Below are 27,854 nucleotides of genomic sequence, written 5' to 3' on the forward strand. Positions count from 1 at the left end.
GGACCGACTGAACCACGTAAATCGCGGGTAAAGAATGGAAAAGCGCCCACCGCCACCCTCCCAATCACATGAAAAACTTAAGAGAGGTCAGGCCCAGTGGCGTAGCTAGAACGAACGTCAAGAAATTCCTCAATGCTAAAGTACATCGTATTCATCAATGTTGCACGAGCTTGCGTAGGGTTTTATAATATTATCTTGCAATAATAATTTTGTTTTTAAAGAGAGAGCTAAACTTCTGCGGAGAAAATTTAGCATAAAAAATTAAGAGCCACGAAGTGTAGCGAACGATCTTAAATTAGACGTTTTACGAATACTTCAATCTACGTTTCTGCGAGCTGCGATAAGTAATGCATCAAGGTACACGTCATCAATTCTTGAGGAAAGAATTTATAAGTTCAAGGAAATACGTAGAAAATATAGATTTGTGTGAATTTACAAGATACATCGCCGAGTTCGATTTCTTTCTCCGTAACATTTATTTAACGCATTGTCAAAACATTTCCCTGCCGAGCATGTAGCGGAAATAAATTGCAAATAAACGGCTGCTGCAAGAAAAAGCTCGAGCAAGCTTTGCGAGGCAAAAAAGTACGTGCACGCAGGAGAAGGAGGAGGAGGAGGAGGAGATGGGGCTGCGCACTTAAACTCCAAACTTGCCTTTGGGTATTCGTTCACCCAGTTACATCGCCGGCCAGGCGAAGCTTTCCCGTGTTCTTGGCGCCGCGCGCAAAAAGCGAATTCCATTTCCGTGTACACCCGAGCGTTTTGCACGCCCGGCCCGTTTGTAAACGCGAAATCCGCGCGCTGCAAATACCGCGCGCGTCCGAGCGTCGGACGAGCGTCGCGTCGCCGCCCCGAGGCGATTTCTAGCATCAAGAGAGTAGAGCGAAATTATTAACCCTTAACGGGCCGGGTTGAGTGCAAAAAAAATTGCGCACGTGTACAGCGTGACAATACCGGTCGAATGATTGATCCGTTAATGAAAAAGAATGTTAAATGTCGCATTTTTTCTTTGTTGCTAGCGTCGCGGTGGTGTCAAGCCGAATCGTGGATTTCCATAATGATTAAATCTCAAAATGATAACCTGCTTGACACACGTCGAGTCGGGCGGAAGATAATAAAAACCATGGAAAAATGAGGACGTATTTTTCTTGACAATAGCGAGTTGAAGTACGACGTGGATCTAGCAGTGATGGATTTTGGAGATTAATTGAAGATGCGCGGTTGTCAGAAGCAGATAACTTTCCCCAAGTCTCTCTCTCTCTCTCTGCCGAATAGCCGAAATGGTGCTGTTGTTTTCATTTCGAAGCGTATCCAGCTTTATTTTTTGCAAAGATAACGAAGAGTATTTTATGGCGCACATTAAAGTGAGAATATATCTCGTTTTGCTACGTGTGGATACGCAATTAACGTTACGTAGGGCTGGATTGATTTCATCGATGGCTGCGGTGAAAAATCAAATACATTTTTCATACGGAAAGTTCGTTTACCAAGTAATTTTGAGATATGAAAGAGCCGTCCATTTAATGGTCGCCCCATCGAATGCATTTCGTTCGGACGCATATGTGATTAAAAGGGTTCGGCCGCAAAGCGGTTAGTAACGTACGCTCGTTAAACTCGCAGCCGCGGCGACATCAATTTAATGGCGCAAGGAAATTAACAGTTTTCACCTAATAAGATTAGGATTTATTTATTTATTTCTTGCTACCGAGCGCATAAATCCCCGCGATCCTCTCGATTTACCACTTCATTTTCAAAGTGATTAACAGCTTAAAATGTTACCGAAATCGACGTGCTAAATAACATCGGCTGTATTTCTCTTACTTATTCGTCGAATACAAAAGGATTACCGGTAAACGTTATTATGGCTTTGCATGTTGTTATTTAATCAGCGGCGTGCACATAAACAAATAAAACGTACGTAATATAAACTCTAGTCATTAGTCCTTCACACAAATTCCGCTTACAATAGTCATAAAGAGTACAAACGCGAAACGGTAAATATTCAAAGTTGCGTTCGGATCGTTAATAAGCTTCGCTTGATTAAATTAATTGCGCTCGAAAATGGAATTCGCGCGTTTCGAAATCAGTTACGTGCGCCGCTGCACTCTCGGACCGAACGTTTGTGGCCGTCGTCCTGCGAAAAGAAACGATCGCAGGAAACGAAACCGCAGGAGAGAAGGGAATATTGCAAGGCCAGCAGCGCCAGCAGCGGTTGTACGAAAGTGTGGCTCCGTCGGAAATTGGAGGCTCGAGCACCGGGCCGAGTGTGCGAGCACAACACACGGTAGGCCGGCTCCAAGCTCCGGTTTCCGGTGAAACGCCTAATCTGTATGTATGCGACGCATTTACATGAACAGAGCGGTCGAGTTCGCCGTGCGCATATCGCGGCCCATGCTAATGGACGAAAGGGTAATCTGTAATCGCTAATTACATCGAGTTAAACCCGACGTATTCACCCTGAAACGAGGGCTGGGCGTGACGTTATATTCCACCCGGTTTCACTCCTTCTCTCCCCGCGCTCGCGACCACCGCGTTATGATTAGTGCGAGCGATAAGTCGAGATGTCTGGCGTATTCTCCCACGCCGGTTATCCGGGAACGATTAACCCTTTTCGACCCAGCGGCTCCAATTCAATTCGCATATTTTACGTCCTATCGGGATAGTCGCGCGATCGGAAAATGGCAAATATTTATGTTCTATACAGGCCCAAAAGTACGTCACACTTTTATCGCTATTTTATCAATATTTTACGTTTACGTTGTATTTTGTAGTTTGCGCACGGACGAAATACGAGGAGGCAATTTGGCAGCAATGTACGAGCACGATGTGCACTTCGAGCTCTATCTTTTTCTTTTTTTGTTTCAATGAGCGAGAAATAGCGGAACGTCGAAATAGGGAAACAGATAACTAGTCGATTTTACATGTTACAAATGCACACGGTGACATTTTCGACACTGACGAGGATAAATTCATAAGCAACGAATGAATATTCCTGCTCAAAAGACTCGGGGACGAACGTATCTTTGGGGAAAAAAAAAAAACAATTTCGCGTCGCATGAATATGTTGGCGACTGCGTTTCACCCGTGCGACAGCAGTCGTTTCGCTGTGATAGAAAAAAGAATTGTCGCGTGATACGCGACGATATCGATCAGGTGTTTCGTTCGAGAGCCCGTATAATTCGCGTTTCTGCAGTGGCGAACAGCGCGAGCGGGGGAAAAAAAATAGAAAGAAAAAGTGGAAAAAGATAACGACGAAGCGGGACGGAAAATAGGTTGAAATGCCGCCGTAAACATTCGTATAAATAAATGTAAATCTGCCCCGGTGCGCGCGCGAGAGCGTTACGTGTATAAAGCGGACGAATAAATGTAAATCTCGCTTTTCGGAAAATGGCATGCTCGAATAAAATCTCCGGGCGATATTTCGGTCCTCCAATAAATGGGAGGGAGGGAGGGTCGGAGAAAGCACGGGTTTAACGATCGGCAGAGTAGTTTTGCACGCGCAGTAATTGATGGTTTTGTACGCGCGCGGAGCCGAGCTGATTACGCTACGATGATAATTAACTGCGTTTATAGGCGCGTTATATCCGCGCGCGTGCTGCGGCGTGGCTCTCGTGCCTCCGCGGCGCGTTGATTAAAGCTGAAGTGACGCGGCGCAAAAAACGACCCCGGCGATTTTTAGCAAAAATTCTCCGGCATCGGCTACGAGGTTCCCCGGTCGAGAAGGAGGAAAAAAAACATATTTTATATCTTTTTCGAGACGAGAGCGCGCAAGCCATTCGCCGGGCAAACGAGGGCGGAGGAGGGAAGAATCCGCCGCGTCGCGCGATACGCTAAACTCGTTATCGACGAGGATATATACGTACCTCGTTACTCCCTCGGCGTCGACGATAGCTTTTACGGAATTCCGCCTCGTGTTTAGAAATGTAGATGGGATAAGATGCTTAACTACAGAATATAGTTGTTCAATCCATTGGACTGGAGGAAATTCTTGTGGAAATTCAAATGCCTAACTCATGAAATGTAAAGTAGAAGTACTAAGGAATTCGACTTAAAAAAAGATTCTTAACGGAATATTTTCGAATGTGGCGAGAAACTTTCAAGGAGACGCGCGCAGTCACTTCGCTTTGAAGTCACTTCTTATTTAGCAAATACAAAGTCGGGAAGGAAGAACTACCACCTCGGTCTGAGCGATCCTTAATGTTTAACGTGAATCTTTTGATAAATAAGCAGTATGCGCGGCGAAACACTCGAAAAGCATATATGTTTCGACAATATCGCGAGATTGCGGAGAATGTAGTAGAGACATTGTCGAACTGTGCTTTTTAAGCTTAAATGAATATGCGATGGCACGAGATGCGATCGCGCGAGGCCGACCGACATGGTTTATTCGCTGGCGGTTATTACACGTTGCTCTATTAATTTCTCCAGGTGTCTCCGCGGCAGATGATGACGTCTGAATCGGACACCGGCGCGTTCCGATTCCAACCGCATGTTGTCGCATACGTAATTCGCGCCTCGTGCACGCCGATGACTCGCGTCGCTCTCCAGCTGCCAGCGGCGGCCTCGCCGACCTGCATAAATAATATTGGAACGCGGATGGTCTCTAAACGCGTCGCAATTCAATGCATTGATAGTATTACTTTATCGATAAGTTTGTTGGAACTTCAGAGGGAACGAGACAGGATCGAAGTAATGGAAGTTTAAGAGGATGAGGAAGCAGCTAAATAATTTTACGTGCAATGTAAACAGTATACATGTATACAGTAGAAAACATTTTGCATTAATGCTAAAAACGATCCTTATTTTATAAGTTTTTGTGTTGAATTTTTAACATATTCGAGTGTTAATTTGACATAATATAATTGTATTATTTGATTATTTTGTGTTAAATTGATATATTCAACGTTTCTTGCCGTTAAATTATCATGTAGATAAATAAAAAAAAATAACATGAAAATTATGTAGTTTTGAAACGTAAATTTTAAAATAAATGAATCAAATATATGTATCTATATATTGTAATTTTAGTTTTGCTGAAGAAATATGTTTCCAAATTGTGTCGAAGCGTTATATTTGTGTTAATTTTTTTACACAATATTTATTTTCTAACATATTCATCTTTTTTCGTTAAATTAACACAAAAATGCGAATAAACTATTTGGGACACGCGATATATCTTTTTAACATAAATTTTCCAACTGTATGCGTTATTTGGACCAATGCAAACGTAGAAATAATTTGTATCTTGATCTCTGTAAAAATAACATAAGACAAATTTTAAGATGTTCTGTATATTACGATAATCGAAGCGAAATCAATTTGGGGGAAATTTGAGGGAAAAAATGTGAAAAAAATGTGAGCAATAATATTACAAGAGACGCAACGATGATTTATAGCAATGAACCGAAGGACTAATTGAACAAAAAATAATGAATATGTAGATAAAGAGAAAGAGAGAGATAACTAGACAGAAATTTATTGCGTTTTGTGGAGAGTCCTTTCGTGCAGATAGAAATATAGATGTACAGCAATATATCATATAAAATTTAGCTGAAAATATGATAATAAAAGGAGAAATGTAGAATCAAGTATCCTATCATAATTTAAAAAGCTATAAAAGTAAGTTGGCACTTTTAACTTGGAAGATAAAAGGTACTGGATAGGCGTTTCTCTTTTAAAGATACTTAAAGCTCGCAAGCTTCTGCAGATAATAAATTCTACAGGTAATAAGTTTCTAGTAAAAATGATTGATAGGTAATTCCTAGTATCGATTTTAGCATAATCGATTTGCTCCGAGACAACAACAATGTTACGTTCGTTCCAGTATAAAATCATTGGCAGTATTAAAACAATAAAGAAGATAAACGGTGAATGCGAGGCGTGAGGGGACGAGGGAAAGTCTATCTGCGGCCTAAAACTCATTAATAACGGGTGAATCTCGTAATGCTGCGTAATGCGGGTAAAATGAGAAATGAGTAACGGGGTCAGGCGCGCGTAGAGGACACGAGGAAGTTTCGCATTCGCGGGGATCACATAATCCTTTCCTAATGACGCGACCGTTTTTAGCTTTAATACGCGCACCGACACGCGCGGCAGTGATACGGCAGCGAATATCCGGCCCCGTTTTCTCTGCGCGTATTTCGTCACGCGGATTAGCAGTCCGCGCTGAAACGTATGTAAAGACGCGCGTTATATACGAGATACGCAAAAGGGGACAGACACTGCACGCGTACCCGATTCGCTCTGGCCTGTCTGAGAACAGATACCTGCTGCATGCTGCATACGTTTAGTCTTTGGCGTTGTGTATCTCGACAATTAAAGTCTCGCGAATTGCTGCTCCGCTCGAGAAGAGTGTCTGAAGATTGAGTGCACACGCTTTCTCACGCCCTCGTTTTTTTTTTATTTTTTTATTTTTTTATAGAAAGCCTTCGTTTACGTCGCACGAAAATTATCTTGAGAAAATAAATATGCATCTCTTAGATTTAGTTTTCGGCATCTGTCATGTTGACATACGTATCGGTGATTTCGAAACACTATATACGTGGCTTAATGCGGACGTACGGAGTGCATCAGCGCGACACTGGTTCGACGAGGCGAAGCGAGTTTTCGAAATAAATCCCTCCGTATGCGTAAATCACGCGAGCTCTTTTTTTTTCTCCCAAAACGCCGTTAATATTCCAGGCATTTTCGTGCGACTGTCACGCCGGGCGATCGATTTCGCTGGATTTTTAGACTTCTGTTGACCCGGATTGTTATCGCAAGAAAAATACTCTTATCAATCCGACGAATCGCGTTCCTCTGTGATCGTGCATGAACGATGAATCTCCAGATAAAACGAAGCCGAACGCGATCCATCGGATCACCGGCAATCTTGATCGAACCCGCTCTCGATCCGATAAAAACTCGCTTTGTTACGCGCGAGGATTGAAAGTACGTGGGGCGCGTAAAGAGCGTGTTTAACAACATTACGGTAGTATCGATTGCCAATCAATCGATTGCCAATCACAATAGGGCATCCTGGCGAAGAGAGAAAGGAAAACATCGCCCGAGATTTTACAAAATTCGGAACATGCGAACGGTACTTCGGCTTTACCCGATTGATATAGTGTCTATATCAAGACCGTCTGGGTCGATACCGAATTTTTCCGCCGATCTGCTGAGGAAAACCGAGCTCTCTTTCCGTTTCGAAACGACGCTGGGCGTCTTCGCCCATTTCGGGGATCAGCCATCCCGTTTAGGTTTTACGGGGTACTTTGGGCCACGGTGCGCTCGGACTCGTCCGGACGACGGCGTGGCTCGGGCGTTTCCATCTCGAATAGAAGTTTTTATACCCTGAGAGCTTATTATCCGCGGAACAGCCGCGGGCGCTCGTATTTCCGGATATAATTTAACCGGTCGGGCGTTTCAGCTGCGCGCGGCAGGCTTAATTTCGCACCTACGTGCGCGATCGCGGCCAACGAAAACGGAAATAACTTCACCCTCACGTTACGAGCGTGGAGAGAGGGAGAGGGAAAATGAACGAGCGCGTTGCTGCTCGTCGGCTACGGCGCGGTGAGCTGCACGGAAAATAATTCAACGCTCTTGTCGTAAAACCGGCATAAATTGGGTGCGGTGTGCACCAGACGGTATCGATTCCCTCAGGCGACTGTCGACAGTGTTCTACGCTAGACATAGACTCAGGGAGTTTGTCCACTGCGCTCTCAAACAGTGATTTTCGAATGGACGAAACTCGAATAGGTCCATCCTCGATTCGCAAGTTTTATTTTTCGAAAATTATTACCGGAACAAGAATTTGTTTAATTATTGCGTGATGTTTACATGTTGCTCTAACAAGATTTTTTATCACTTATAATTAATCGGAACTTCTCTGTTTATTATTTGCAGGCGTCACGATGCAGCTTCACCGTCATTGGCGTCCTCCACTTGTTCGTCCTGGTCGGCCTGTTCGCCCTCGGCACCGCCGAGGCACGGACCTTTTGCCCTAACGGTTGCACCTGCGACGATGACACTCTGGTGGTTTCCTGCGTGGGCGCCAACCTGGATGTAATACCTATTGCGCTAAATCCCAGCATTCAGCGAATAGTGTTAAAGGAGAATCGCATCAAGATTGTGGATGCAGCAGCTTTCCAGTTCTACGGTGACTTGAAGAACGTCGATCTTTCCAGCAACCACCTGTTCACCATACCCAACGGCAGTTTCGATGCCCAACGACACCTTGTGGAGCTCCATCTGAAGCACAACAAGATTTCGGCGTTGACCGAGAAGACGTTCCAGGGCCTCAAATCCCTCACGGTATTGAACCTGCGGGACAACTATCTGGAGATGCTGAAAAACGGCCTGTTCGCTTATCTATCGAAGCTCGAGGAGCTCGATCTGGGCCAGAATCGCATATCGAAGGTGGAGCCAGGCGCGTTCCAAAAGTTAGGCACCCTCCGAGTGCTCTATCTCGACGACAATCAATTGCGAACCATTCCATCGCCAGCCTTGGCGCCATTAAACGCCCTTGCCGAGCTTCATATCGGCTGGAACGCCTTCTCCTCGTTACCGGACGACGCGTTTAAGGGTCTCGAGCAACTGGCAGTGCTAGATATCATGGGCGCCGGACTGGACAACATCAGTGATGGAGCGTTTCGAGGCTTAAATGCCCTCCGGACTCTAAAACTGGGCGCTAATAAGCTGCGCGAAGTGCCGACGAAGCAATTAGCGGTGTTGCCGCGCCTAGAGGAGCTTACTTTGGGCCAGAACTTCTTCACGATTTTGCGATCGGGAGCCTTCCAAGGTCTGTCGACGTTAAAGAAGCTCGATGTATCCGGCGCCAAGTTGCTTACCACCGTGGAGAAAGGAGCCTTCTCGGACAACGCCAATTTGGAGACTCTTGTGTTAAACAGTAACAAGCGCCTGGCCACTATGGAGGACGGTTCCCTGGCCGGTTTGCCGAATCTGAGGCATCTGATGCTGCGCGACAATGCCTTCGTTACGTTTTCGGAGTCGCTGGTTGCCTGGAACGAACTACGTCGTTTGGATCTCAGTGAAAACCCGATAGTGTGCGATTGCAGTCAGCTGTGGTTGGCTGAGATACTTGTCCCGAGGAACTCGAGCCCGGTGATATGCGCCGAGCCGCCTGAGTCCAAGGGTAAACCCATTAAAGGTATGAGCGCCGACGAGCTGGGCTGTGCCTTCTCGGATCCGCGTAAACAGGCTTTACTCGCGACAGTGTGCGCCGCTGGACTAGCCCTCGTCACTGGCCTTGCACTGCTCCTATACTACCGATGTCGCAGACGCGTGCGGGATGCGCTCAAGGACTACAAGTGGAAGAATCGTGCGATATCGCGAAAAGAACACGAATACCAAAAGACTTTCTCCGATGATGAGTATATCGTACGCTCGGCGCACGCTCATCATCATCATCATCACCATCAGACGCCACAGTCCCAACCGGTGCCCACGCACCATCATCATCACCATCTTCAGCAGTTGCAGCAGCAACAGCAGCAACAACAGCAGCAGGCGCAAATAGCGGCCGGTATCAAACCGATACCGGTGACGGAACTGTAGCTAGAACTTCGGGCGGCGAGCCCCGGGACCGGTGGGGTCTGGTTCCTGCCTCACCATGGCAGCACCACCCTTGCCGAGGGCTTCACCTACATCGACGGCGAAACGGCGCGCCAGATGCGCCGCCCGGGAACGCTGCCCGTCGCGAACAACGCGTCCGGTCACCGCGGAGGAGGAGGAGGAGGAGGGGGTAGTGGTGGTAGCGGAGCGGGAGGAGGGGTCAGAGGCGTTGTGGACGATGGCACAGCATCGCTGAGCGCAGCGCCGATCGACGGGGTCACGTCCAGCGGCGCGAGATCTCATTACTCCAGTCACTCCTTGCGCCGTACACCGCATTCGCAACCGCAGCTTTCCACCAGAGAGCCGGACTCGGATCGGATACGAACTCTGGAGTCCGGGCTTCAGAACGGAGTTCCGGTCGGTGGCCGCCATCAGCCGTCGCCACCGCCGCTGCCCTCCAGGCATCAGCCCAACTGCGGCCAGTCCTCGTACCCCACTCTGCCAGTCAACGGCCACGCCGCTCATCACTACCATCACCACACGAGAGAGCGCGAGAAAGACAGGTCGTCCGCTCGCGAGAGAAATCGTGAGCGAGACAGCGGTCCGCCGCCGCCTCCGCCACCGCCACCGGTAACGTCGCACCGATCCGATAAGCACAGGGAGGCCCAGCTGGAGATGGAGTTGCGCGACAGTCTCGACATGGGCGTGATCGGCACGTACCGAGCGTAGACGATTAATCGGACACCTCACGTTGTAAATCGAGAAAACGGAAGACGGGATCTGTAATCCAAAAATAGACGCGATCACCGTGGACTCCTCCGCGTTGTTTCACATAGTACGGCAAAATTCGCAATTGACAATTTGAAAAGATGACGAAGGAGACCAACGGAGACCAATCAGAAAAAAAGTTCCTCTCGTCGCGCAACACACAAAAAAAGGATGCAAACTAGTAAAACGCGCAGGAAGAAGACTGATGCTGATGAAAAATATCAAGAAGCGAGACCAAAAAGATCACATTAAAAGTGTGATCGCCATATCGCCATGATATACAATCTATTGGACTTCTATTCGTATACGAAATATTAGTACCATCGTGGATCGGCCAAACGCGAATCAGTGATACTGCGATTAGTCGAAAGCCAACGATCAGTGCTATAAAAAAAGACATCTGTTAGTTGATATTTTTATTTCTTAAGTTTTCAACGGGAAAGAACAGAAGCTGAACTTTTAGATGCAGCATCTAATCGCCCTCACGACACACGTCGTCGGAGAAAAATTACATTAAATATTTATTTGAAATCTGTAAGATGTTTATTATGTAATTTGAATAACGCAAAGTCTAAATTTGGGTAGTTCTTTGTGAGTTATGCTTTTAAAACATTTTTCGAAATTTTTATTCGTCCAACTTTTCAAAATCGTGTTGGTCTTTTTTTGACTTGTAATGACGCATCAAACAAACAAACAAACAAACAAAAAACCAATAGGCTCCCTATCAAAAGATGCGGATAAACTTAGCGTTTAGTATATCTGTAAAAGATGCCGCATCTTTTTCGGAACGAGATGGCATTCCGAAAATTATACACCTCGTCTATAACCCTAAGCGATCCTTAATAAGCCCATCTTCCCGCGCGACTGCTCGAAGATTAATACCCTCACTACGTCACCGTGGGGAGTCGTCGTCTCAGAATCCCGGAGAAAAGAAGACCCAACGGACACGGAATGACTTTCGCCAGGATTTTTATCACGTCTGTCTTATCACTGATGACCGCAAGATCAGCACTGTCGAGGATGAGTGATGCCAAACGGAAATCCCTGGCGGGTAGATAACCCGTGGGAAGACAGGGTCGGTCTACGATCTCCTCCCTCCCTCCCTCTTCTTTCCCGGAAACGACGGACCATCGGCCACGTGGAGCCTGTTGTGTTCCAATGCGATGCACATGCACAATACACGCGTAAAAATTCTATACGCGCGGTCGACCACTTGATCGTGCCGAGACCGCCGAGCTCGATCGAAACTGAAGTTCGATAGCGCATCGGTCTACGCCGAGTCATTCTTGAATCGCCGATCCGAGGACGAGAGCTTAACGAGTCGTACGGCTCTGAGGATCTGAAGATCACGGTTCGGGGAACGAGCGCGACTCGTTAAGATCCATCGATCGCCGCTCGATCGTTTTATTCCAGGCGGACGCGCAACCGAGAGTTCGTGTCGCGCGAGACGAGACGTGTATCATATGCGAGGAGATTGATCGTACTATAAGCAACGTAGGACGCAGCTATATAAATATATACATATACAGATATATATATATATAAATAAAAAAAAATATATATATACATAAATTATATATATATTCTAAACGGTCGAATTATTTTCTAAATAAAAACACCAATGTACAGAGGCACGACGGAGACGGTATAGTTGAGCTAGTGTGTCAACGCGTCCTCGACTATCTTTAACTTTAAGAGAATCTAGATCGTCGTCGAGTTTCCGGATACCTGTCTACCAAAAAGTGATTAGGAGAGAAAGATAAAAAGAGAGAGAGTGAGAGAGCGAGAGAAAGAGAAACGATTGGTAAGCGGGTATCCGTGTGTGCGATTGATCCCTCGATCGACGAGAGATCAATCGGGGATGGAGAAACTATCAAAACGTTATCTGATATCGTGGCGCGAGTTAGCGATGTAAGGACGGTCGTTTCTTTTTCTTCTTTTTTTTAAATTTCTGGTCGATATGTAAGTTAAGGGTAAGACCGCGTTAGGGATTTAACCTTAAGAAGGTTTACGCTGTTATTAGGGAACCGCGCAGGTTTCTAAAACGCGGATATCGTCCGTTCCCCTCGTTTCAACGGATGAGTGTCTTTCAGATCGTGAGGTCACGTCGATCTCCAAGTGGATATCTCTAAGGGAATTCTCGCGATAATAGCGTGCAATGCGAACGCGCGGTTATACTTGAAGATTGATCTGAAATGTGGCATTCTAGAAACTGAAATCCTCTTCGTTGATGACGCTATCGTTACCAAAAAACGTTTATTTCGCTCGGATAATAAATAACTAATAGACGACTAATGAATAGTAATTATTAATTTATTATTAATAAACGAGTAACAATTCTTTTTACAATTTTCCGAATTTCGATTCGAATTTCTGAAGTTTGTTCTTCGAAGTACACGTCGTCGCGTCCGTCAATCGCGATCACCTCACGTATCCCACGAGAAGAAATCGAGAACGGCGACGTGATCCGTTTCACCGACATCGGGGTTTTGAATCCTCGCGAGAAAGGCAACATCTCCCCGCGGCTCTCGCCGCAGCAGGCCGAATTCCAACCGGTCTGCACGCCACCGAAATACTGCCGTTTAATCCCCCACTGAATCGCGGTGTCGGTGGTACCCGCCACGTGGGTAATTTTCCGGTCACTTTTACTTTCAATATCACACAAGGGAAGGTAATTCCCGCGGCGATGCCGGCGGCGGCGCATCGAAAATCCCGCGGCCCTGATAAATCGCGGCTGCATTAAAATGCACGGGGCGCGGCTGAGTTTAAGTTAGTTCGCCGACCGACGTAATGGCCGCGGTAGAGAGTGCGGGAAAGCAAAGTGAGGAGGAAAAAGAGAGAGAGAACGGGTGAGAGGCGAGGTATATGGCGAAGATGTACTTTACGGAACGAGATTATTTTTCCGCCCGAGTGTACCCAGTGGAATTCCACGGTCACCCGGCCTGAGAAAGGTGACTGCACCTTGAATCGACTCTGGCGGCGGTGGTGGCGGCGGCGCGATGCAAGCCGCTCGTTTGCTCGAATCGCTCGCTCGCTGCTGGGCGTGGAGAGAGTGGCGGAATTTCAGCTCCGGTAGAATCTGCAACGGGTTCTCGAGGATTAGGCTTCGAGGCGTTAACTTTGCGACGCAGCAGAAATCGGACGAAAATTGAGAACGGTTTTAATATTTGCAGAAGAAGGCGTGTGTTGATTTGCACTGTCGGGCTATCTCGCGTAATGTCGTGATTATTTCCGGCGCGATCGCTTCTCTTTCGGTCTACCTTCAGTCTCGATAATGATTCGCGGAATTGATATGCTCGGTAAATTCACGAAATTATACTTTAAACGTGGAGCAATGTGTGCTAAGCGTTAAATAAGTCTTTGAAAAAAAAAAAAAAAAAAATATCGTGGACAGTAACGATAGCGAATATCGAGCGTGATTTATCGCAGGTAAATTACGGATGCATCGAATGGCGAAGAAGGGAGTTACGGCGGGAGTGAAAGTTACTATCGATAATGGAGTAACGTCGTCGTACGGCGCTGCCGCCGTAGGAAGATATATTGCGGCTCCATTTTTAGGTATAACCGCATAGAATTCTCTTTTCTCTATCGTGAGATGCGTCTGCACATGTCTCAAGGACACTCATCCTCGCTCGTAAAACTCTTTCCACTCCGTTGACGCCGATTTGGCATCGGGAATTTTATTATTTGATACGCGACGCGAATTTGTCGGATAGAAGCGAGATTTACGGCGTTCAACTGCGTTCCGAGGTAGGATTAAGCGTGTACATTGTCACTTATCGCAATTAAATAGATTGAATCGCGAAGGGAGAGCGAAAGGTATCCCTGTAACGAGTTTTAACTGCCCCAGTATCGACATCCGCAACGCAACCTTTAAGCAATCGCTGAGAAAATATCGTATCGAGGTCTCAATGAATCGAAGTGTACGACGATGATTTTTCCAAATAGTTTCGATGGTTTCGTAAGCATTTCGTGCTGCAAAGAAAGCGAGCGGCTCAAATTATGTGTTCACAATAACCAACCCTGGTGTTCAGAAAATATCGTTTTTCGAGCGAACGGCTCTTGGAAGTATGTAAGTTCGATGCAAAATCAAACCGCGTAATCTACGCTTTTCGATAACGTGAAAGTCCACGTCATTGAAAAACGTCGATTTCGAAAAAAGATTCAGACCATTATTTCCGCTCAACTTTTGACTGTCACGAAGAAGAGCCGAGCACTTTTTGCACGTTACGATACGATTTCTATATTTTGTACCATACAATTTTCGATATTTTACGGTGCACGTCTCGACGTACCATAAAACCGGTGTTAAAGACTGCTTTAAAATTCGCGAGAGTTCGCGCTACGCTCGTTTTACAGAATAGGTTTTGCGGAATAAAAAGAGATGGCGGCAAAAAAGGTAAACTTCTACTCTAACATAAGCATAACTTTTCTTGAAAATGCGATTACGTTTATATACACGGGCAGAAATATTATATTTGTATACATAAAGGATTGCAATATCGCTACGCTGCATCGTGCATCTGAGGATGCGCGTAATGCACGTTCGGTGACGCGAGCTCTCGTGAATTGATGCACCAAAGACGAGACGACGGCCGAAGCAGCGTTTCCGGCAGCTCCAACGTCGAAACATCGACGGAGAGAACTTGCATAGGGACGTATCTAATTTCGTAAGTTCGAGAACCAACCGAAATATCCGGGAAAACTTTGCTTCCGGGGAATTTTCGCTCGGCGTCTTTATCTTCGTCGAACTTTGCAAATCGAAGGAGCTTCGCGCGACGCACGCGACGTAACGCTCGCGCAGTCTCGTACAAGGCTCTCCCGAACGATAATCTCATTTCTTCTGAAATGCTTATTTCGCACTGCTCATTTCACGCGAGAGACCTTTTTGTATCTTCTTATTTGCGACACGAGATACGATCTCCTTCGTCGAGACACGACGATACGAAAAAGCGTATTGTGCGCGTCTTCCGCGAGACGCGACACGTTTGTTTTTCCATGTACCGTCATTTTAATGAAATATTGTTCTCTCTCACATTTCTTAAGGATGTATGTATTGCATCTCAAAGCATTACCAAATGTAAAATCTAAAATGTAATTTGATAGAGTGTTCTATTATTGCATTGTTAAATCTCATCTGTAAAATTTAAACGCAATTCTCTTGATTTATTTAATTTTCTGTTTCCTTGTGATTGGTATCATAAAATCGCATTTTGCAGTACTCATTTGTAAATTTAATGAGGAAGTAGCATTACTAATTAAATCAAGTTTCTTATATATCTTATATATTTTTCTTGACGAAATTGTACAAAATTCTTCACACAAGCAAATTGTTTAACTCTATGTACAATCTCATTCCAATATTTCGAAAATAAAGATTGACATTTGTGCACAGGAAAAAAGGAACGTTCTTGTTTCTCATAACAAGAATGTTCCTTTTTCCCGTGCTCAGATGTCAAATATTGGCACGACGATGAAAGAGCATTCGGAGAAAAATGATTGAAAAAATATATAATATATTTCATGGAAATTCTCATTAAAGTGACGATAGCGTTCATTTTTGTGTACTTATACCTTCGTGTATTTTATGCGTATTTTATGCGTAAGTTACGACACGCGTATTCCATTTAATTCCTACCAAATTCGTATTGCGATATCGCCGAGAGTCGTTAACAGCGTGGACAGTGTGCAAGCGGCGCCTAAGTTTAGAATCATTGGATATATTTTCTCACCCGTACAATCGGTCTGGGGCTTTCCCCGTGATTTGCGATCCCGGTTAACTCTTAACTGTACCGAGGCGAGCCATCGGATAAATCTTAAGTAGCGTATTTGTAATTAAAATGCATTGTAAATGTGTCGGGGTTCAAGTATCATAGGTAGTTCCGAGCGGAAAAGAGAGAAAGAGAGTATTAAAAGGCCGTCGCGTTAGGAGCGGGACGGCAAAAAGTGTATATTTTACGATATGACCGTCATACTAAAAATCACTAATGTAACGTTATCGTATCGCTAGTCAGTTGACGCGTTTCCAAAAAAAAGAAAAAAAAATAGCGGAAAGAAGAAGAGAAAAGGGAAGAAGCGAAGCGTAAAAAGCGAGGAGCGTTCGAAACGATCGAGTAAAATTAATCGAGATATTAAATTATATTGTACAAAATTGAGCGCCGGTAGTTCTTAAGGCCTATTATATCGTTTTTCTCCATTTCGTATCGACTGCGTGTGACGATACGCGCAATGTTAAAGTGATACGTACGAGCGAGACGTGTGAGAAAATGTTTTATAAGGGATATAAGCTCAATATTAAGTACGATTGAATCTCACGAAGAGGCGTCCGTTCGCACTCCCCCGTAAAAATATATCGAACAGAGATATTGAAACATCCCCGATAAACACACGAAATAAAAATAAAAATCTCGAAGTAATCGGAGATGCGGACGCAGAACCATTCGTACGTTCCGTCTTTCAGTATCTAACATTCCTTGCGAAAATATTGTCTTGTTGCGTAACGTGTCTATTCTACTTATAATATCACGTATATGTTTTCATCCATTCCTTAATGTCTCGCTCGTATATTTCATTGTGTGACCCTAATCGGCGGCGCGCCCGCGTCAAAGGGCGTGCGCGCGCGCGCGTCACCACTCTCGTCTCATATCTCGTCATAACACACGACTCATCCGAGTTCCTTCTGCCGTTCGAGAGATAAGCTCGAGTTCTGCCATTCGACCGCGAGCTCGCGACGACGCCGTTATCGGGCGGCGACAGGGTGTCGATTGACGAATTCCGCGTACTTAGCGGCGCGCAATGCAATCTCTACTCGCCGGAGGTGCCGGGATGTGCAAGCACCTGGTCCTTATCGGCGCCACTCGATAAACTTAGTATCAATGCGCGCTCTGTGCCATTGTGATCGCGATGCCGGACGTAGGCATGCATATGATAAACGGGCAACTTACGCCGTGAAAAGGCAAGCGTATAACGGTCGATCCTCCGCGCGTAACGCGCGTCCGGCGCGACCTTTATTTATCTTTAGAGAAATCGAAAATTCTCTTCGTGATATTTTAATTTTAATTTTATTTTTTTACGCGACTGTGTGATCGTTAACGACGATCTCTCGCGAATTTTCTGGATGATGAACCCGCATCGGTCCTGCATCTCGCGCACGTGCGTTCCATTTTGAAAGAATGTAAAAATTACGGAGATACGGACGTGTTATAGCTTTTTTTTTCCTGCTAAGTACTCGATTCTTTTGAATGTACGCATTCGATCTAGGAGGAAAGTAATTTCGCCCACGGTGGTTTCGCGAACGAATGAATTTCAAATGAATTTCCCTTCGTTGATAATGCCCCATGTATCGAATTTAAACGACCTAATCTTATATTGTGATATATTACATATAATATATAGTACTTGATTCTCGCACTTGGGTCTGACTCAAGTGGAATCGTGAATCTCGTCGGATAAATCGGGCGGTATTATATGCACATTCCATGAGAGATCGTATATCATTAGGGTGATACTTCGCGCTTCTCCAGGATGGCGGAACTTAAAGCTTTTTCTATCGATCGATCTATCTTTAGGCGATTGTGTATAAATTTTTTGATCTCGTCTCCACGCACTTTAGATTCGGAGAATAGATCAATAGAGGATCCGTTCCGAGTCGAGATTTGATCGGCGGACAAGCCGGCACACGTACACGTACACACACATACCTACACACATGCACACACTACACTGTACATTCGTGTAAAGCATAGCGAAGCCTTATTGAGAAAGCAATATTCATCCTTAAACCGCTTAAAGTATTTTCAAGCTGCTAATCTATCGAGCAATTTCTTCCTACGCTAGATAAAAGGGAAGAAGAAGAGAACGTCTCCTTCGAGGCGAAAACGGGAAGGACTCGACGATCGCGGGGCTCGGTTTCGCGATCGGCGGTGGTCCGAACTCGCGCGAGAGGACTGTGAAGCTGCGAGCCACGGGATAACGCGTGCGATTATCGCGGACGACGGCAACGGTGGTGCGTCGAGCTGTGAAAAACACCGCTTTTCGCGCATTTTTCGAAATGATTATGTCGCCCGCGAGAGTCTACGGAAGAACGACCGTGCTATCGACCGAAACGAATTATGGCGGGAAAAAAAAACAAAGAGAGCGCGCGCAACTTTCCGAAACGGCGTTAGAATGGGATTGGGAGGACAAGTTTAATTATCGAACTCCACCGCGGCCGCGTAAACACGCGCGAAATTTTGTTCGCGCGTAAAAAGCATTGAAAAAGTTCGAAAACGACCGCGCGTTGACCTAAGGCACGCTCTGAAGTACATCCCACTGCAAAAAATAAGATGGGAACGGGCAAAAAACCGCGAGCCAAGTGAAAACTAAATTAGACTCCTAAGTCGCCGCCGAGTGGTGGACGTATACCTGTGTGGAAATATCAGCGGGAAATGCTTGAAAGAAAATCCAGGAGAGCCCTTTCTTTCTTCAGAGCACGCTCCTTTCCTTCCTTCCTTTTCGACGCGATAGCGGCGATCGGAATTCGTGGGAGTTTTTCCGCGATAAACCCCCGACGCGCGCTCTCCCAAACGCGATCCTACCGTAACGTTTATTAATCGATAACCGCTCTCTCGCGTCCGAGGCCGGCAATTCCGGCCGCAAATTGGCGCAGCGGGACATTCTCTCTCTCTTTTTTTAAATACATTATTAAACGGCCGCATCGCGTTTCGGAGGAGGATGGCCAGCAGCGTAATCTCCGGATCGGCGGAGGGTGATTATCATTTCCGCGCGCCACGTATCACACCAATTGTCTCGCGTACTAATCGCGACGGTCGTCGATGTCGTTACACCGTGGGTACAAGTGGCACAGCTTCCTCGCGATTTCCCCCCGCTGTAAATACATCCCTCCCTCTCTCTCCCCCCGAATTGCCCCTCCCCCCCTCTACTCCGAGGGTGGTAGTAGACGGTCCGCATTTTCGCCGCGCGTTGCCCGACGCGAAAGTCGCGATCTTAATAAGAGAAATTCTTTTTATCCAAATTTAATTCCTCCCCGGTTTAATTCTCATTTCGTCGAACTTGAACCGAAATCCCATCTCTCGGAACCGTATGCGTCGAGTGGTGAACACGTTAATCGTCAAACAATGAAAATTTCATTTTTTTTGTTTTTCGATTTCTATCTCAAGACGCGAGCAATAATTATCAGATAGAGATAACTCGAGATCAATTCAAATACAGAACGCGCGCGGGGATGATGCGGAGCGACACGCACACGCACACACACAAAACCACGCGTTTAACGAAATTCCCATTTGTCGCCTATACTCGATTTTCTCTTCACTTAACTGAGAATCCTTCATTAAGGTGTGTACCATAAAGGCGAGTAAGGCGCGGACGTGTCACGTCCCGCCGATCTCGCGGCCTTCTTTTCGTCCGCTTTCCGGTGGAGGAGGAGCCGATCCGGTCGCGATCGGCCTGTGTAAATATTATTCGTCGCATTTGTGCACGGCGAGCACGAGGGAAAAAAAGAAGGCGAGCGGGAGAGGCGCGTGGCGCTCGTGTTTTTCGGCTAGTAAAAGACAAGCGAGCGTACTCCGACTCTTCGAACCGAGCGAGAAGAGGGCTGTTCTCTTTCGAGGAAAAGTGGGAGTCCCCGGGCCATAACATAGGTCATTAATAATAACATAATAATAATAGTAATAATATTAATAGGGATATTTCAGCGTTATTTTGTACATAAACAACTTTATCAACGGATATTAAGAAGTCATCAATAAATCTATATATAAAAAAAGCATTGTGGAAACTATTATATTTTCTTCATCCGTCCTTTCATTTAAAATCCCCGAGTTTTTAAGACCAAGGCTTGGCGTAAATATAATTATGTAAATAATTATTATTTTAATTAGATTTCTAAATGTTCCAAATAATTTATTTTAAATCGCTTAAATTTGGAATGTATTTTAAGTCTTAATCGCAGATTTCTGAATATTTCGATTGATTTGGTTTTATGCTTATGATCCTGCATTTTCAGACGAATAGAACATACTTTAAGCAAACGCTGCTCACTGATAAACACGACTGAATATTTGTTGCTAGAATTGCCAGATACTCGCATCTGTGTTTGGCGGTGCATTTAACGCTAGATACGACCGTCTATATAATTCTGAGTTTCATATATCTAATATGGAAATCGCATTCAAACATAAACACGAAGGAACTTGGACAGTTACATCTGGCAATAATGCGATTGAATTTGCGTAATACGAAGATCATGATGGATGGTAAATATACAATGCGAGAATTGGCCAGTCAGATTTAACGGTGAATACGCGTTTAACGTGTACAGAGCAGCGCTTCACTTTCTCAAAGGAATCAAACTTCTGTTCTCGTATCAACGTTGCAACGTATTCTGAACTCGAGACGAATAAGGAAACGCCGTTCGAGCGACTGTCGCGAATGAATGTTAATTTTCCGCGCGAATAAATTCCTGTGCGGAATCATAAATGAGAAGTGGGACGCTGCCCCATATTCCGCATAATTTTATTACGATAGGATCATCAGGTTCTGAGAGTCGCAAATTGTGTTATACGTGGAAGATAATTCGCGTGGAAAAAGCATCAATCCGACATATAGCTTCAAACAATGACTTTTATTAAAAGGATCCAGTAATAACACAAACCCGCGTATACAACTGTAAATATAACCCTAATTATATACAAAAGCTATAATACTTATTATTCTGTAATTTTATTTATAGCTTTGGTACGCTTCGATTAAACATGATTTTAAATATAAATCATTACGATATACATATATCTATAATGATTTACTGATATATACATGTCTATGTAATATTATGCGTGACATATACAATGTGAAAAATAATCGCCTGTAACTTTGGAATGTAAAAAAAAATAATCGCATACAACAAACGGATATTGAAAATTAAATTGACTTGACTATTAAACAGATACTTTTGGGAAGCATAAAGAAGATCACATTTTATGCGAGGTGTTTAAAACGGCATAAATTATTCTATAAATAATATAACTAATTAAAGAATCGTATTTATAAGCCCTATATTTTCTTCCTTGTTCTCCCTTTTTTTCGTGATAAATAGAAAAATAACGTTAAAAATTATAATTTATTAGATTTGGTCAACGTTCTAATACATTTGAGACTCGTCACTGTCTCAAACGGCAATTATGACGCACATTACACACCATTTCGCGCAAATAAATTAAATCACAAGTGTAATTGTATAGTCACAGTTCTAATAATTCTTTTAGGGGTAACTAATGTTTTTTTGCCATCGCAATACCCAGGCCTAGAATACTTGCGACACCGATAATAACACCTCCCGCAACAGCCATACCCATAAGGCCCTCTGCAAAAAAAAAGAAACAAACGAAATTCAATGCCAATTCCAGTCACGAAAATGCCGATTAAGCTTCTCAGGTGATATTTGCAATTTTATTAGTCGATTAGTATCGCGAACCAATAAAAGGAGAACAGTGTGACATACATGAATCAGCATGATGGTATTAAATATGGGTTTGTCATGTCGTCGGTACAAATTTTTATTATATACTTATTATATACAGAATATACAGATGGAATAATAGAGATAAATGCAGAAAATACAGCAATGATTATTAATGAGACCACCGTATCTACGCTAAAGTCTTTAATCTGTAAAATATAAACTAAATACTCTATTACTACTAACTAATCTACCACAAAGAGGAAATTAAATGAATTGAATAAGCAAAAAAAAAATAAATAAATAAATAAATAAAAAAATAAAAAAATGAAAGATCTTTATAGAAGATTATGGAAGAGGTTATATTACAAAATTGTGCTGCAAGAACATGCAAGAAGTTAGCTATTTCTTTTCCCAAGCTGATGAGTTTTGGGTTAGTATGAATCATAAAGTGGAATCGCAAAATCGTTAAGTGAAATCAATATAAAACTTAGCAATCCAAGAGATCAAAAAGATTAGCAGAAGCAACCAGAAATAATATGACTGTGTAAGGAAATTGCAGAAATCTCTTAGCGATGTTGCCCCTAGACAAACTACGAGCTTTATTCTCTTAAGCCGATAAGAAATTGTAAGAGGGAAACCTTTTTCCATCTTCTTCCTTATCAACGATTCCAGATTTTGTACTTGCACGTTCGCAGGCTCGATCTGAAGGAATGCCCTGACATATGACAGTGCCTTGGAGTATTCCTGGAAGAAGACATTTAAAGGATAAGGATTAAGAGCTAATAACAAAAGGTTTGTTTTTTATTCCTGAAAGCTTTCTGAACCAATGTACATTAAAAATAAGATATATGTTTGAAAGTTAACAAAAGCGAAAAGATAAGTTCTAGTGCGATCTAAGGAACAGAAAACAAAGTGTTTGGCACATTCATTCAAGTCATGTGTATATTACCTTTATTCTGGCATTTCCAATGGCCAAATAGTACAGGCAATCGCGCTTTTCCGTATCGTGATTGCTATAGAGGTCCTCCAGCAGCAATATTCCTTTCCGAATGTCTGCCGAGTATTTACTCCTCACGAGGCACCAGGCATATTCAAATTGGGCTTTTTGCGTAACGTACGACGTGTGCAACTGCTCATTGTATACAGTTTCGAATTTCTAAAAAAAACGCAATCACGACAGACTTGTCACAAGATGATGCAACATTTGCGCGTACTTCGCATCGCATTTCCCGATCAGGGGACATCGCGTCATCCCAACTCCGTTACGACTCGCTAGTCGAGAGCATCAAATTAATTATAATTTATTCGCGGAATTGCGGTGCGCAACCTGCGTGTTCATGGTGCAACTTTTTTTTTTGTAGTGGGAACATGACGTATGTACATTACGGGATTGGCTCAGACGCAATTATTAAAGATTCGCAGAAATGCAAGCGAAAGGTCGGCATGAAGCGAGTTGCCTCGACGCGTGAATTAACCGTATCGACGAACAAAATTATATCGCGCGCATATACGTGAACGTAAATAGGTGTCCGCGTAACCTAACCTAACTCTCCCAACGCGTTGTCGCCGCTCGTCCGAGGCGAGCCACGGAACAGCGAACGCGAGGAACGGAATGTCGGGACATCGAGCGTGATTATCGCGAAGTTTCATTCCTCGGGCGTGTTTACCTTCAAATCCTCGGAAGAGACGACCTCGTTCAAAACGTCCTCCATTTCTTTTCCGGATTGATGAACGTTGACGTAAGCGGCGCGCACTTTGCCACACACCGAGCCGAGAGACGGGACAAGACAAGACGAGGCGAAAGGAGACCGTCGCGCTACCGCTATACAATCGCGAATCTCCCGGTTCCTAAAACGCGGCTGCAGGTGCGGGACTGAGAGGCGACTTACTGAGAGGCGACTTGACACATCGCAGGAGGCGAGAATACGCGAATTGCGATTTGCGAAACCCGCTGAGGCTCGATACCGCGCTGCAGATGGCGCGGTTTATGAATCGTATCGAAGAAAGGAACGAGAGTCGACAATAAATATAGGCGGGTTTCTTAATTCGTCAATCAGTTTAATTCGATTAATCATTCGAAATAAATGAATAGGTAATGCAACGTAATGAAATTTGTTAAAATAGGTTTTTTTAATAACATATAAATGTAGTTAAAAATATATCGAGAGTCTGTTAGTTTGATCCAGGCACTTTGTATAAAAATATAGTGAAGTGACAAATAAATATGAAAGGCGCCAGTTAATCACACGGAATAAATAAGGTAAATAACAGAGAGGAGTGTTGATTCGCGACTTTGTTTTCTGGCTTTTTAATCAAAGCCCCTTTTCTAAATTAGAAAATCGGGTTTGCGCGAAGGCGCTATATGCAGCAAGTTCTTTAATTGATCAATCGCATTATACACAAATGCAGCTTTTACACAGCAAAGTTGCATTTACATATAATGCGATTGATGTAAATTATGCAGCGTTTACAGAGAAAAGTTGCATTTGCGCATAATGCAACTGATCAATCGATGAATTAAAAAAATTCGCTTTATGTTTATAGCGCTTTCGCGCAAACGTGATTTTATCATTTCAAAAAGCTACTTTGATTAAAACGCTAGAAAATAAAGTTACGAATCAATATTTTTCTTTGTCATCTACCCAATTATTTCGGATGATTAATCAGATTATGATTAATCAGATTAATTGACGCCTTTCGTATCCTATTTATCACTTTGAAACATTTTTATATAAAATATCTGAATTAATAAGATCCTTTTTAATTATTAACTTGACATATCAGTTATAATGAAATAAAATTGTCTTTGATTGCGACGTCAAAAAGTGACGCTTGCAAAGTCGAATACTCCGTTTTACGTTTTCACTGGAAAGCGTGGTGTCGGGGATGAAACGGAGAAAGTTTTATCGAACGAATATATTACCTATTCTGGTTAATTCAATTACGATGTCGATGAGTGATCCGCTTTGTGTCTTTGACAGCGCGCGATACGATCATGAATGTTAATGAGCAGCAATATCAATATTAACGCGCGCTTAAATATATGCCCATTAAGCCGCAACATCCGGACTATTAAATACACAAATAGGGGAATTCATAAATTTATGAGGCTTTTAGCGGTGATAAAATTTATTCATGTTTAGGAACAACGGTACAACGGTTCAGGTACTGACAGGCGCAGCGTGATAATTTCGCTAAACGTTGGAGAACATTCGGTTCAGTTGCTTGGCCAACGAGTAAAGCGGTAGGCCCGTTATGGTATAATAATCACCATCTATCCTTTCAATCAGACAACCCCCTATACCCTGAAGACCGTAACCTCCTGCCTTATCCCTGAAATAACATCCCGCTTAAGCGCAAAGACTAATTGTAACAATCGCAATGCGATATTGCGACCCAGGCAGCGAGCTGACGTTACTTCGACGTCCAAATCATATCTTTGACAACATTTTGAAGAACAGCGTCAATAAATCTTACATTTGGGGAACAGAAAAAACTAGAGTTATGAGCCGTACGCTTCACGATTACGTCTACATGAGTTATTACGTTATTACGATTACGTTACATTTACACGAATCTTTTTCATGTAGACAATACAAGCGATTAGTAAATTATTATAAATGGCTAATACAATACAGAAAAAAGTAATGAAATTGTGAGATTGTTATCTAAATTTGATTTTAGTATTAATCAACGAAAATATTTATAATGTGGAAAATTAAAAAGAGAATATAATTTCTATTTTCCGTGTAATCTCCAAATCTGAATCTTTCATGATTCATTATTGTTTATACAAATAATACATGAAAAATAATTCATAGTTTATATTGTATACGCATAATGTAGATTGTTTATATTTTGTGTGTAAACACCCAATCTTGAAGAAACTATTTTTTACAATTGTACGAAAAGTAATTAAAGATATGTAAGTGTACGGTATCACTTTAAAAATCTATTTCCAAAGAGAAAATTAATGTTGAAACTTTTGATTTATGTTGTCTCCCAATGAAATGAACATTTTCATACACATAATTGGGAACATTTTCATATATACAATCATTTAATTAGAACATGCTGTAAATGTAAAACAAACTCTTCCAATGATATAATTATAAAATAACATGTTGTATCCTAAGAAGAATATTTAGTTTTATTATTGAAAAATATGTTTATAAATAGAAGCAGACTTGTAACATTGAATTCCAGTATGCTAAAGCGATTCATTAATTGAGCATATTTTGTACAGAGCATAATGTAAGAAAAACAGTCACTGTTACAGGTGTCTTTTTGTGTGAGTGACAATTCTGTAGACCTGGTATTGAGAAAAGGAACCTAAAGTAGTCGTTGAATGAAATTGTGTATCTATATCCCTTGATTCTGAAGCCTCTAATGTCTATTTTGACGACTTGTGTTTTTCCAACCGATTCGAACAATGTCAACCTACTTTCTGGGACTGCAATATTGCAATGCGATATTGCAATGCATGACAGTTACACTCACATAGGATCACCAGTTTTAATATACTCTCTTATTTGTCTCTCCGATATGTCTCCGAACTTTACTTTGGCAGACTCATAAAATTGGACCTCGCTCTTTGGTGTTTTTAGGCACACACCAGTATAAACAGTGTGTTGCTTATTCGCCAAGCTAGGAAATAGAGTTGGGTACTGTGTGTTACGTTTAAATGAATCTCTGGAGGTGTTACCTGGACAACATCTGAAAAGCTTCCATTTCATTTTGAGGCTTCCCATAGATGATGTCACCCATGGTCACCATGGTGTCCGCTCCTATTATCAGAGTCGGTGGCTTCGGGTCCGCTTTTAAACGCTCGTATACCTCGAGCACCTTGTACCTGGCTATGTCCTGAACGTATTCCCCGTGTCCCTCATACTTGGCTCTGTCGAGGTTCTCGTCGTAGGTAGACGGCACCACTACTGCGTTTATGCGCTGAGACGATTATCCACATTAATATGATTCAACTCCAGCGATCATCACGCAACTGTCCACCGTTTTTACGTTTACAGAACGTTTGAAAAACAAAAATTATATTCTTCGTACGATTGTTTACCAAATGTTTTATTATATCGTGTCGCCTCGGGGAACCGCTGGCCAAGATCACCCTTCCACTCGCCAGAGCTTGGATCGTCGACTCCAGCATCCTGTGCAACGCAAAGATTCGCTGCGATTATCGTTAATGACACCTGCTGCACGGCACAAAACTCGCGTAACACCGTCCAGCTAAGCCACACCGATCGCCTCACACGTGGTGGGAAAAACGCGCGGAACGTAAACAGATTAATGGCGCAGCCAAAGTGCGCCCGTCGGTAAACGCGAGATGTTGCGAGCGGCTTTACATCGCGATAACACTGCAGAGGACGCTGCAGGCAAAGAAAAAAAAAAAGCGCGCTCGCTCTCTATCAAATGTGATGCCTTTTTTTACTTCACTAACGCTGAGCATAGAATTCTTTTCGGCCGAAACTACGATATTAATTTTAATAAATCTAGATTTGTCGGTTTGAAGTTGTGAAAGTACAAGTAACATATTATATATTCAGTGTAGAATTCTGAATATAAAATTATTTACAAGGGCATTTAAGTAATTAAGTATCGGGAATTGAGAGTATTACAGATTAATTATATAGGATCTTTTTAAACATTCATTATTTCAAAACTGATGTTATTGTGTAGCTAATTGATATTGTGCATGCTATTGTGCAATTAAAATTAATGTCATACATTTATTAATTATATTGTTTAACGTTTAATTTAATTTTATGTTATGTAATATCAAAATACTAATTATACTTACAATGTAGCCATATTAATTATACACAAAATTGATTAAAAAATATCTTTTATATTGAATTATTTCGTAATATTTCAATAAAAATTTTAATGCCAATTTTTTAATAATTCTATGTAAAAAAAGAAAGAAATAATAAAAAAATTTAAAAATTTGTAAATAATATCTATAAACGTCTACATAAATAGAGCAATCCAAAATTCATTAAAATATCTTTCAGATTGACAGAATTATTTCACAGTGCTTCAATAAAAATTTCAATGCTTCTTT

The 27,854-nt window shown here is 43.0% G+C and overlaps 4 protein-coding genes across 4 annotated transcripts in view; 2 read left to right on the forward strand and 2 right to left on the reverse strand.

Annotated features, from left to right (window-relative positions):
* The window catches only part of LOC105193176 (insulin-like growth factor-binding protein complex acid labile subunit), a 207,146-nt gene extending 197,549 nt beyond the window's left edge, over positions 1 to 9,597 (forward strand). The window contains exon 5 of the mRNA XM_011157533.3: positions 7,885 to 9,597. Within this exon, the coding sequence (XP_011155835.2) occupies positions 7,885 to 9,555 (1,671 nt within the window). The 3' untranslated portion in view covers positions 9,556 to 9,597. The remainder of the gene's footprint in view (positions 1 to 7,884) is intronic.
* Positions 9,598 to 9,649: 52 nt separating this feature from the next.
* On the forward strand, positions 9,650 to 20,087 carry LOC113003543 (POU domain, class 3, transcription factor 3). Its single transcript, XM_026133354.2, has one exon. It carries the CDS (start codon positions 9,670 to 9,672, stop codon positions 10,279 to 10,281), a length of 612 nt encoding a protein of 203 aa, XP_025989139.1. The 5' UTR covers positions 9,650 to 9,669; the 3' UTR covers positions 10,282 to 20,087.
* Positions 20,088 to 20,923: 836 nt separating this feature from the next.
* LOC105193177 (mitochondrial fission 1 protein) lies at positions 20,924 to 23,719 on the reverse strand. Its single transcript, XM_011157534.3, has 4 exons — positions 23,449 to 23,719; positions 22,731 to 22,937; positions 22,420 to 22,525; positions 20,924 to 21,682 (listed from the first exon to the last, which is right to left on the reverse strand). Exons 1-4 carry the CDS (start codon positions 23,491 to 23,493, stop codon positions 21,591 to 21,593), a joined length of 450 nt encoding a protein of 149 aa, XP_011155836.1. The 5' UTR covers positions 23,494 to 23,719; the 3' UTR covers positions 20,924 to 21,590.
* Positions 23,720 to 24,891: 1,172 nt separating this feature from the next.
* On the reverse strand, positions 24,892 to 27,117 carry LOC105193178 (dTTP/UTP pyrophosphatase). The gene is made up of 4 exons (XM_011157535.3): positions 26,850 to 27,117; positions 26,487 to 26,728; positions 26,282 to 26,428; positions 24,892 to 25,114 (listed from the first exon to the last, which is right to left on the reverse strand). The coding sequence occupies exons 1-4, from the start codon at positions 26,937 to 26,939 to the stop codon at positions 24,976 to 24,978; spliced, it is 618 nt and encodes a 205-aa protein (XP_011155837.2). The 5' UTR covers positions 26,940 to 27,117; the 3' UTR covers positions 24,892 to 24,975.
* Positions 27,118 to 27,854: the final 737 nt, after the last annotated feature.

Source organism: Solenopsis invicta, chromosome 10, assembly GCF_016802725.1.
Source record: "Solenopsis invicta isolate M01_SB chromosome 10, UNIL_Sinv_3.0, whole genome shotgun sequence".
Classification (NCBI taxonomy): domain Eukaryota; kingdom Metazoa; phylum Arthropoda; class Insecta; order Hymenoptera; family Formicidae; genus Solenopsis; species Solenopsis invicta.